The sequence below is a fragment of the Staurois parvus genome, unplaced genomic scaffold (assembly GCF_062004578.1).
Source record: "Staurois parvus isolate SC_StPar_1 unplaced genomic scaffold, SC_StPar_1.0 ptg000225l, whole genome shotgun sequence".
NCBI classification, from domain to species: Eukaryota; Metazoa; Chordata; class Amphibia; order Anura; family Ranidae; genus Staurois; species Staurois parvus.
In genome coordinates this window covers 404,205-416,443 of record NW_028318021.1, presented here as the reverse complement: position 1 = coordinate 416,443, position 12,239 = coordinate 404,205, and the positions used below count along the sequence as shown (strand labels likewise).

Here is a 12,239-nt window from a genome sequence, read left to right as displayed (position 1 = left end):
AACCGTCCATGTAACCCTAGTACCAACCCTCCATGGAACTCTAACACTAACTCTCAATGAAACCCTAACACTAACTCTCAATGTAACCCTAACACTAACCTTTTATGTAACCCTAGTACCGACCCTCCATGTAACCCTAGTAACAACCCTCCATGTAACACTAACTCTCAATGTAACCCTAAACCTTTTATGTAACCCTAGTACTAACCGTCCATGTAACCCTAATACCAACCCTCCATGGAACTCTAACACTAACTCTCAATGAAACCCTAACACTAACTCTCAATGTAACCCTAACACTAACCTTTTATGTAACCCTAGTACCGACCCTCCATGTAACTCTAACACTAACCCTCAATGTAACTCTAATACCAACCCTCCATGTAACCCTAGTACCAACCCTCCATGTAACTCTAACACTAACCCTCAATGTAACTCTAATACCAACCCTCCATGTAACCCTAGTACCAACCCTCCATGGAACTCTAACACTTACCCTCAATTTTAACTCTAATACCAACCCTCCATGTAACTCTAGTACCAACCCTCCATGTAACTCTAGTACCAACCCTCAATGTAACTCTAATACCAACCCTCCATGTAACCCTAGTACCAACCCTCCATGTAACTCTAACACTTAAGCTCAATTTTAACTCTAATACCAACCCTCCATGTAACCCTAGTACCAACCCTCCATGTAACACTAACTCTCAATGTAACCCTAAACCTTTTTATGTAACCCTAGTACCAACCGTCCATGTAACCCTAGTACCAACCCTCCATGGAACTCTAACACTAACTCTCAATGAAACCCTAACACTAACTGTCAATGTAACCCTAACACTAACCTTTTATGTAACCCTAGTACCAATGCTCCATGTAACTCTAACGCTAACCCTCAATGTAACCCTAACACTAAACTTTTATGTAACCCTAATACCAACCCTCCATGTAACTCTAACACTAACCCTCAATGTAACCCTAACACTAACCTTTTATGTAACCCTAGTTCCAACCCTCCATATAAATCTAACACTAACCCTCAATGTAGCCCTAACACTAACCCTCAATGTAACACTAACCTAACACAAATTTAGATAATAGGGACTAGCTGTGGAAGGGGTTGTTTGATTTTCATTACACCTACAATACCTCCATGTTCCCGAGCCTCTGAATAAAATGATCCACCTGAACAATTTATTTTAACTTGTAAACTCCACCTGCCTTCCTTGGTGCTACAGATTACTCAATGCCCTGAACTTCAAAGAGTTTTCTAAATGCTCTCAACATCTCTTGCCTCCCCTCTTCAGTTCTCTTACTAAATTTAGCAACAGATGTCCAAAGGTGTCCAAAATGAATACAACATAAGGGAAAGGTTATCACAGTTTGGATAACATTAGGTTTGGTGTTGACCCCTCTAAGACCCATGTCTGACTAGTGATCCTTTATCTGGCAAGTTGCTAGGAGATCAACAAAATGAGTCACCTTTGTCTGTTGGAAGAATGAGATGACATGCAACCAATGGGTCAACTACAGCTTTTGGCAGATTCAGCAGGGGGCCTTAAATATGGACATGATGTCATAGAAGCAAGTAAGTGATCTATTTTGCAATCCTGCTGTTGGTAAGTCTGCCATGGGCTTTACCCTGCTGCCCTAGGCACTAGCCCATGAGTCATTATGGTGCATAGTCTTGATGGGGTGAGAATGGTCCAAACCGTTTGCATTTCACAAAGCTACACATACATATCTCTGCAGACAGATAGGACTAACAGCACATATCAAGATTGTATAGTATTGGAGCCAAGTCTACTCAGTGTGGGGCCCCAGGGCACAGGGTGGGGATTAATGCTATTTACATTTGCAGACTCTGCTGGCAAAGCCGCATGCCTCCCTGACAGAGCTACAGAGCATGTCTGCAGCCAGGGTCTAGAGCACGTTCCTGTAATTAGTTAATTACCTAAGAATTCTTTCCCCTTCACCATCTCCAGTACAGTTGGGGGTCTGCAGATCAGAGAGTGACACAGTCAAATCTCAGCATGTGTTTATTCATGAACATGGATGACACAGTTTTTTCAGCAATATAGTGTTTCAGAATTACTTTTTTGAACCACAAAGTAGGAAGTTGTTGCACAATTCAACAAAAGTTTCCAAAGAAATGGGGCAACTGGTGTTTACTCATGGCACTTCAGTCAGAGAAACTACAAGTTCCAGCATGCCACAGGAGACTGTGCCTGAGGGGACATGATGGGGCTATTGCTATTTAGTGCCTTCATGGCCAGGGGTATTTTAAGCCTTCATAAATGCAGTGATTCTGTTTAGAAAGTCTTACATTTTTTATTTTTTCTAAGAAAAGATCCATAATCAGATCAGAATGGAAATGGATGTTACATATGTGACTACCATGTTCACTGTGTTCTTTCTTCCATAATGTGATAGAGAACAAATGTACCCATGCAGTCCTCATAGACAGCCAGATATAAACAGATATGCATTCATTTATATTCCTTTATTGCTCTTAAGTCAGCAAAAGTCAGCAAAAGTGGACCTGGATGCAAACTTATTGAGTTTGGCAATGTATATGAAAAAATGTAAATGCAAAAACAAGTCTTGTAAAGCATTAAAATAACTCTCATTATATAAATAAAATTTTAAAAAGCCCAGCCAGTAACACAAATGGGTTAAAGCAGTAGTAAACACCTCTTGCTTACCTGTGTCTATAGCAGTGGTCTCCAAACTGCGACCCGCAAGCAAAGGGCCACATCTGCATTATTCCTTCCATTGCCAGCAACAGTGGGGCACTAATCCTCCCACTGAAACCATTGATGGGGCACTATTCCTCCCACTGACAACAATGATGAGGCACTATTCCTCATACTGACACCAATGATGGGGCACTATTACCCCTAATGATACCAGTGATGGGGCATTATTCCTCCCATTGACACCAATGATGGGGCACTATTCCCCCTAATGATGCCAGTGATGGGGCACTATTCCCCCTAATGATGCCAGTGATGGGGCACTATTCCCCCCAATGATACCAGTGATGGGGCACTATTCCTCCCACTGACACCAATGATGGGGCACTATTCCTCCCCTTGAAACCAATGATGGGGCACTATTCCTCCCAATGATACCAATGATGATGTACTATTCCTCCCACTGAAACCAATGATGGGGCACTATTCCTCCCAATTATACCAATGATGGGGCACTATTTCTCCCACTGACACCAATGATGGGGCACTTTTCCTCCCACTGACACCAATGATGGGGCACTTTTCCTCCCACTGACACCAATGATGGGGCACTATTCCTCCCAATGATACCAATGATGGGGCACTATTCCTCCCACTGACACCAATGATGGGGCACTTTTCCTCCCACTGACACCAATGATGGGGCACTATTCCTCCCAATGATACCAATGATGGGGCACTATCCCTCCCAATTATACCAATTATGGGACACTATTACTCCCCCTAATACCAATGATGGGGCATTGTTTACTACTCCACTGACACCAGGACATTTTCTTCTCCCACTGGGCACAGTCCGGCTCCCCTAAAGTTTGAGGACAGTAAACCGGCCCTTTGTTTAGACCCCTGGTCTATAGGTAAGTGTATAAAAAAATAATATATAATAAGACCTCCTGCGCTCAAGAGCCTATTACTAACTAATATTAGCTGCTAACACCTGCACCTTTTACCTATAAGTGAAAATACTGAAAATACAAAGAAATGGTGTAGCGCTTCCTAATACATAAATAATCAATCAAAAAAGTCAAAATTCCTATTGGGATAGATAAGTGAATGAATATGAAGTGAATAAATATATGGTCTTAAATCTATTATGATCCAGTCCCACAGCAAGCAGTGCTAGATAACCAGATCACTAAAGTGAATACTTCAATACAACATATAAATAAAAGTGAACCACACACGTGATCCCAGCACTGGGGGACAAGTATAAGTGAAAAAAGTGCTCAGTGTTATATAAACACTCAAATCCTTGAGCGGCCGGAGGACGCTGAGGGCTGAGCGGAGACAACGGGGGTCCCCGGAGGAGATATCACACTATTGGGGTTCTCTCTTTATGTGGATCCTGTGGGAGTTGATCTTATAAAATTAGAGCCATATAGAGGGGACATCGGGATGATCTTGTCCTGGAAGGTTCTCAAGTTTTCTCCTGAGGTGAAATTGGTTGGAAAATATCATTAAAAAGAAGCCGGTCTTGGAGGGTCCAGGAATGACCCAAAAAGCTTATAGGCCCTTTTTAGGGTCACGGTAAGGAGGTGAGGAGCCATTTTAGCTCTGTGTGGATATATCACCAGAAACAACAACGCACAAGATCACCTGCATGTCTTTTGTATTATTGTGGACACTGGTGTCACATACAATTTTGATTGGACTTGTGTTTATAAGGGGATTTATCTGTTGGTCTTTTTTGTTCTATTTTGATATCGCAATTAAATCATTTTATTCATTGATTAGTGATTTATTATTCAGTTTGTTATCGTATAAGTGTTTCATTTATCAATATTTTGTCACTATTATTACACATATTTATGTGGATTTGAGTATTTATTTAACACTGAGCACTTTTTTCACTTATACTTGTCCCCCAGTGCTGGGATCACGTGTGTGGTTGACTTTTATTTATATGTTGTATTTAAGTATTCACTTTAGTGATCTGGTTATCTAGCACTGCTTGCTGTGGGACTGGATCATAATAGATTTAAGACCATATATTTATTCACTTCATATTCATTCACTTATCTATCCCAATAGGGATTTTCACTTTTTTGATTGATTATTTATGTATTAAGAAGCGCTACACCATTTCTTTGTATTTTAAGTGTATAATAAAGCTTACCTGTAGGTACAAGGAATATCTCCTAAATGTGTACCATTTAGAAGATGTTCACTACTACTGTAGCCAGTGACGTCACCGCATGCGCATGTCATTCCTGCAGAGCGCTGTGCTGCGGCCATGTCTTCCATGCGTGGAAGTGACGTCATCATGGCTCAGCCATTTAAGCGGCCGGAGTCCGTGAACCCAAAAGAAAGACTGAGTGAAGATTGAAGCCCTGCCAGAGGTGACAGCTTGCCGCTAGATGGCTTCATTTAAAGGTTAGTCTCTCCTATTGTGCTAGTATGTGATGCATACTAGCACATTATACCATTGTCTTGCAGGGGGAAAGTTTTTTTCGGAAACTTTACTACCAGTTTAACATTTGCTGCCAACCTCACCAAGGCTTAGTATCCAATACTTCTAGTAATGTCAATATGTGGTTCCACCTTCCCCCAAATTTCATCACTGTGGGACACTGTAACGAAGCAAGGGCTGACAGACGGGAGTCAAAGAACGCAGAAGAGGACCAGGCACCAAGCGACAGTGTGCTTGAATTTCAGTTAAAGGTAGAGTCTGGTGAGTAGGATCAACCCATGTCTTTGATACTCCAAAAGTGAGATCTCCCTACTATACCTGCAGGCTCCAGTTTTGGGTGTTGGTGCCCACATTTGCATTTTCCATCTTTTCCTGTTGCATTTTCCACCATATAAAATAATAACAAATTCAGCAGGGAAGGTGGGACACCTAATAATGGCCAAAGTAGGTGTGAAGACCCTGTACTGGTGATCAGTACCGTCACCAAGAGATATCAGAGACTTTCAGAGGGTTTAGCATCTAACAAAATCTGAAATATCAGTTGTAGGTAAACTGACCCTCTAAATATGATCAAATCCCCCCCCCCCCCAAAAAAAAAAACCAATAAAAATATTATGTATCCTTTTTATGGAGATATAAAAAAAAGATTACAAATGACAGACGGCTCTCAAACAATGAGCCAACTTCCCTTTACTTCAGAGTGATGAGTCAAAGAATTACTAAGGCTCCGCCGCATGTCTCACAAGCTCTGGTCATCAGGGACATGGTAACATAGTGTGTGCTTGTTCTTTGTACTCGCCTTATTTCATGTATGTTATGGTATTTTCCCTCTCGTTTGTTTTTCAGGGCTTTTTTTAGCTGTCTGTTGGGGTTTTTTTTTTCCTCTGCTCTCAGATATCTTTTAACTAAAGGTCCCTTTCATGAGTTCCCCCCACTCAGCTACTCAAATGTCAGTACAGTACGCATTAACTGTACACACATCTCACACCCACCCACACCTGAGAGATGGAACAATGTTTTTGCTAAACCTCAACCAAATAAATCATCATATAGTCAAGTCAGCAGTATTCTGGCTAAATGAAATACACTTTAACAAGGTTTTCTACCCTTTAGGTTAAACTTTGAGTTTAAATGGAAATTAGTGAACTTTTAAAGGGTCGGGTTGATCAAAAGTGAAATTTCAGTTATTGGTGAAGGCTGGTGGGCACCATTTGCTGGCACCTTTTATTGCTTGGATACTCTCAAGGCAAGATCTCATTATAATAACTGCTCCAAGCCAACTTGGAATTTTGGGTTCTCTAGGAGTGGCACTCCCTCTCTTCATGTTGCATTGACCATAGAATGAAACGAGATAAAAAATCAACAGGGAGCCTAGGACCCCTTTTTAAAGGACCCATGTTCAGTCGGGGTTCTGATGATCAACAGCAGAGTACATTAAAGATATTCCTGAAACAATATCAGTTTTGAATGGAATAACTCTAAAAACCCACTTTGTAAAGGAGACGTCTTGAAGGACAAGGGACAATCCCTGCAATACGGGAGATCAATGTAATGCAGGAGATGATGCTTTGCCTGCTCCATCGAGATATAAGTGGCCTGTCCCATACCCAGAGTAATACTTTAAAGTTGGTTTAAAGCAAACCAAGACTTGCGAGGACTTGCAAACCAGGATTTTGCACTCGTCCATGCAAGGCAAAACAACAGGTTGGCTTTAATGCCCCCTTACCTTGTAATACGTACTCACCTTTTCTTCACCTTCTTTACTCCCCTGGCCACTCCAATCAACCACAAAGAGCAAAGAAAATAAGCAAAGAAAATAGCTTGTACTTAGAGGTATGGCAGAGCATGTGACTCACTCCCCCTTTCTCTCATATGACAGCACCAGTGTTTGTCGACTGGCTGAATGCTGCCACAGAGGGGCAGAGAGACAGTCTTCAACCCTATATAAACCCCCACTAGATAGATTTGGAACTTATCCAGGGTTTCCTTTCCTCACTCTTGGCTGCCATGCAAAGCCTTTGGAAGGTGCTGGTAGTGATTAGAAAGGGTGTATGTGTATTGAAGAGAACCGGCTGCTTTGCCCTGCATGGATAAATCGCAGGTTTGCTTTAAATAAATCCAACAGGATGAGCAAGATTCATTTATAATGGCCACAATCAGTGTACGGGGTGCTATGCTGGCAAGTGTTCTGACCTGGGAACTCAAGTGCACAGATTGCACCAAACACTAATAAGCCCTAGACCCAGGGGTGGACTGACAACTCATGGGGCCCCCGGGCAATAGGGGCTCATGGGGCCCCTGTGCCCTCGCCCACACCCAAAAAAGCCTATGAAAAAGCCAATTAAAGGTACCAGGGGCATCTCATGGGGCCCCCTACTGACCCTGGGCCCTCGGGCAGTGCCCGAGAGCTCAAATGGTCAGTCCGCCCCTGCCTAGACCCCCAGAGATAATATTGATTTCACAACTTATTCTTCCATCTTCATGGAGCACATACCACTTCCTCCAACAGACTAGACCACATACTACAATACAGCAGTTGATGGTACTTTTTGGAAGAGGCCAAATGTCTTATCAACTGTCATTCCCAGTGCAATATTTACAAATGTATGGCATCCCTAAAAAGAAGCTAGTGACTAGTATGACTTTCCAATATCTACAACAAAAACGGAAAGATGGACTAACCCTTTAAGTGTGAAACATGTAACTCTAATGCGCTAGAAGCTGCATCATCGGTCATGTGATCCTGCAATCTAACCATCTCCAAGCAGTCCACATGGTGCACGTTCAATGCTCCCAGCACAATGATGAGCATCAATAATCCATGTGTCAGGTATAATATATCAATGCAAAGGACATGACATGCTCTAGGCTGACTATATATATATACCATGACCGCTTGTTTCTGGGGAAGTTGTGGTCACAGCAAACAGCAGAGTGAATGACAACGAATGCAGTGTGTGTGTCTGTGTGGGCACTTACAGAATTGTAAATCGATATTCATTGTCTTGGTGATTAGATTAAAGAAGCCCCTATTTGAGCTGATAGATGACTGTATTGGGATTGGTAGGTCAGCGCTGGGTAGTAATATCGCTGTGAGCGTGTATGTTTGCATGTGAGGATAAACTGTTCTGCATATTTGTGTGTACTGGATATATACACTGTGCTACAAATGTGTGTGCTGGAATCGCAAGTGTGCGTATACTACACTGCAAAAGTGTGCTTGTATGTGTGTACTGTGTGTGGTAGCATTGTATTATATATATGTACAATATACTGTATATACGGTATAACATTTGTGAATGAGCTATATTGCATATAGCGTATATAAGTTATAATGTATTTATGAATTGTAATGTATATATGTGTATAATGAACTGCTGCATGTATAGTATAATCAGTCTATCTATCTATCTATCTATCTATCTATCTATCTATCTATCTATCTATCTTCCTCTTCTATTATGTGTTGGGCTATATAAATCGCTGTATAATTGATGGACATTTTATTTATCTATCTACCTATCCATCTATCAAGTCGATCCTTCCATCAGTCCATCCATCCGTTTTAAATATGGTGCAGGGTGGTTGATCACAAATCTTCAAAAAGCGCCAACATATTCAGTAGCACAGTACACTGTCACAGGAGCACACTGAGAGTCAAGCTTGACACATTGTAGAAAACACACTTTTAGACACATCCAACCTACAGCTGACAACACGGATGTCAAATACACAGCTGACTGGAAGGCTGGGGCACACACACCACCGTTTCACAAGCTGAAAGCCACGGACAGAGCTGGGAAAATTGATGCAGCATGGATCCAATGTACCAGCGCAAGTAAACAAGCTTTGAAATCATTAACATCTTGCCAAGAACGAAGAGCCCCCAGCTGCAGCAGACGCAGCAGACCCCCAGATCCATACACTGCCATATAAGAGAAAGCTCTGTTTGGCTTTCCTGGGGAGATGGTTTGGTGGTAGTATTGTAGAAATCCACAATGAACCAAATAAGTCACATTCAACAATAATTATGAAGCAATGCACAAGTGACAGTATCTGCTGTACAGGTGTCACTGGATGCTGCTGAACAGGGAGCCTGCAATACACAGCCCTATATCCATGGAAGCACAGGCTCATTACCACTATATATTCAGTTAGCCCAGAAGCCCTGCTGAAAAAATATTGAATTCAGTTCATATTCGCATTGACGCAATCAAGGTCAGTTGTTTGGCACCATGGATGTGCCCTGTTATCTAAGAAGGTGTACTTCTCCTTCCAGATTAAGATTGGATTCACGTCAATCTGCAGGGAGAGTATTTGGGGGAAGATTTTTGTAATGGTATTTTGCTAATCTAATTGCTAATATATTTGCTCATCTTGGAGAAAAGCTGGCGGCATGATCCATATGGGGCTTATTTAAGCACACAGTTCAAGGAACAATGAAGTGCAGTAAGCCATCCAAGCCAATCAGAAATCAGATTTCACTAAACTGCCCACCCTAAAGGTACCTAGAACCTTAGAGTTACAGTCTTGTTCCCCCATTATTGAAAAAACCTAGTGACAACCAAAGACCGCAGCCCACCTGTCAAGTAAAATGGCCATCGGATGGGTTGAAATTTTTTTGGCATCAGCCTACCTCCCCTCCCCAAGGAAGGAGCAGCGTAGGACACAAGCATTGATGCCCATGCACCTATGGGGAAGGTCTTGTGGCAGTGAAATTGTCAGCAAGCATTTGACGTCAATTTTAAATCTATGGCTGAGTTAACCTGTTGAAAGGTGATTGATGATTGGCTGCTACTGACCATTGCTCTTTGCACCATGTTACTAAACCAGCTCAGTTGTGTAGGATGATAAAATATCAGTTACACGGCCATCAGTACTGCAGGGCATACTGTATGTGGTGTTATGGCAAAACAACAGCACGTAAGTCACAGGTAACCATGGAACATGGATGGTCACCTACAGCAGATACAAGAAGAATCATCCAATAGCAAATACGGTATATCCCTTTAAAGACTATCATTGGTTTTCAGAACATGACACAGAAACATTGGAGAACCACATTGCATATCAATGAGTTAAAGCTCCCTTTTTCTTCATTTTATAGTGTTGGGCTTTTTTTTTTTTGCTGTACTACTCACCACTTGCATTTTTACCGCATATAAGGTGCTGGTAAGGCTGAAGTAAACCCCATAGCTCCGAATCGTTGTTAATTGCTTGCTCCAGGGATTCTGGTGTGAAGTTGGGCACCTCGTTCTCCTTTTCGGGGCGAGGCATGGCGAGGACCCTCTTGCAGATTTCCTTGAAGAGGGTCTCCACGCAGGCCGTCAGGTAGATGGCGGAGTGTTCGTGGATCCTCAACGCCACCCTGCTGTCCACCATCCACCTGTAGAACTTCCCGACGGAAAAGGTGAGGCCGCAACGGACCGACTTGCCCCGGCTGAGCCGGTCCCCCGTGCTCATGTTGTAGAGGGAGAGGGCGCCGAGGGCCGAGGCGGTGCAAGCGGAAGACAAGGACCAGGCCAACACGATCTCCATGGCACTTTGGATCTCATACTTGGTACATTTGGCAAAGCGTAGGCTCAGGCGTTGAGCCTCTTTGGCAATTCGGACCAGGGACCTGCTGACCAGGGTGGACAGCTTGGAAAGGGCATCTCCACTGGCACCGGTCAGGATCTGCTCTTTCTTCAGAAGGGCTTCCACCTCCTCAAGGCTCCAGGGGACTTCCTCAAGGTCAGGCAGCCTGGAGCACTGTCCTGAGCAGTCCAGGACCTCGGAGTCTTCAGCCAGGACAGTATTGACCGTGTCAAAGCTGTTGTGTCTACTGTGCATGGAGTCAGTTAGAAGCCAGCAGTTTCCTCCATGGGCATAAGCTACCGGGTGAGAATCTGAACACAGGGACAAGTTGGAGGACCTGATGGAATCGGCAGCCCCACCATAACCAGAATCCAGGGTCAAATCTTCCAGCGTCCTCACAGCTGTCTTACCTCTTCTTGCCATAACTGCACTTCATACTGCACCACTAAAACTAAGAGGAGGAAAAAAAAGACGGATCTCTGCTGCAGTCCTTGCCGGCTCTCTGCACAGATCGACTCCTTCAAGGGACGCACCACTCCGATTTGTATCTCTGATGAGCAAAATGCAGCCACAATCCTGCGCTAATGTGCAATTTTTCTTTCCCCCCCCCAGAAGCAGCGATCAGCCTCCCAGCCAGCTCCGGGCTCCGCACTGCATTACAGCGACAGGCGAGCGCCGGAGAGGGGAATGAACTGAGGGGGCGGGGCTATACAAATGAGGGAAGGGGAGCGACCAATCGCCAAACCCGGCCGGGCAGCAGAATGAGCAGCGGTCTCGGAGGGGAGGGGATGTAGTAGTGACAGCGCTTGGAATGTCAGGCGGCTGCTGCTGCTACTGAGACGGGCGCTGGGGAGGCAGGCTCGTCCATAGGTCCGCATTCTTCATTCCGGACAATGAAGGACGAGGATGGTCCTCAATCTGTGATCAGCTCACCGGGATATGCAGCCCGGGGATTGGGCAGGAAGATGGCAACAGGTGACACACAAGCTGAAAATGCCACTCTTCTGGCTCGTTCACACTTGACTTTATTTCTAATTCTTGCCAAGTCCCCATATAGCGTTTGACAGGCATAAGGCTACGTTCACACTAGCGTTGTGTGCAGGCGGCAGAGAGGCGTTTGGGAAGCGTTTTTACCCCATCCCAAACGCCTCTGCCAATTCTGCACATTACAGCACATGGTGCTGTTATAACGAGAGCGTTTGTGCCATGTCGTGGCAAAACGGACGCCTTGGTTGAGTCAGGAGGCGTTGAAGCCTCCTATTCTAGTCTATGGTGCTGCTCCACAAACGCCCGGCCAGCGTATGCGGTGCAGTTGCGACACGGTTGCGGGGCATTTGCGGAGCGATAACACCATTCAAACTGCATTATAGGTGTTTGTGGGGCGTTTTTAACGCTCGGCAAACGACTAGCAACTTCTGCTAAACCGCGCATGCGGCATTTGTGGAGCGTTTGCTGAGCGTTAAAAAAACGCTCCGCAAACGCCAGACCAACGC

General features: G+C 44.0%; 1 protein-coding gene across 2 annotated transcripts in view; it reads right to left on the bottom strand.

The window, feature by feature from the left end:
- LOC149460556 (ankyrin repeat- and BTB/POZ domain-containing protein 3-like) overlaps positions 1–11,420 on the bottom strand; it is a 317,765-nt gene extending 306,345 nt beyond the window's left edge. For both annotated transcript variants that reach the window (XM_089679466.1, XM_089679467.1), the window contains exon 1: positions 10,311–11,420. In XM_089679466.1, coding sequence (XP_089535592.1) covers positions 10,311–11,169 — 859 coding nt within the window. In that variant the 5' untranslated portion in view covers positions 11,170–11,420. The remainder of the gene's footprint in view (positions 1–10,310) is intronic.
- Positions 11,421–12,239: the final 819 nt, after the last annotated feature.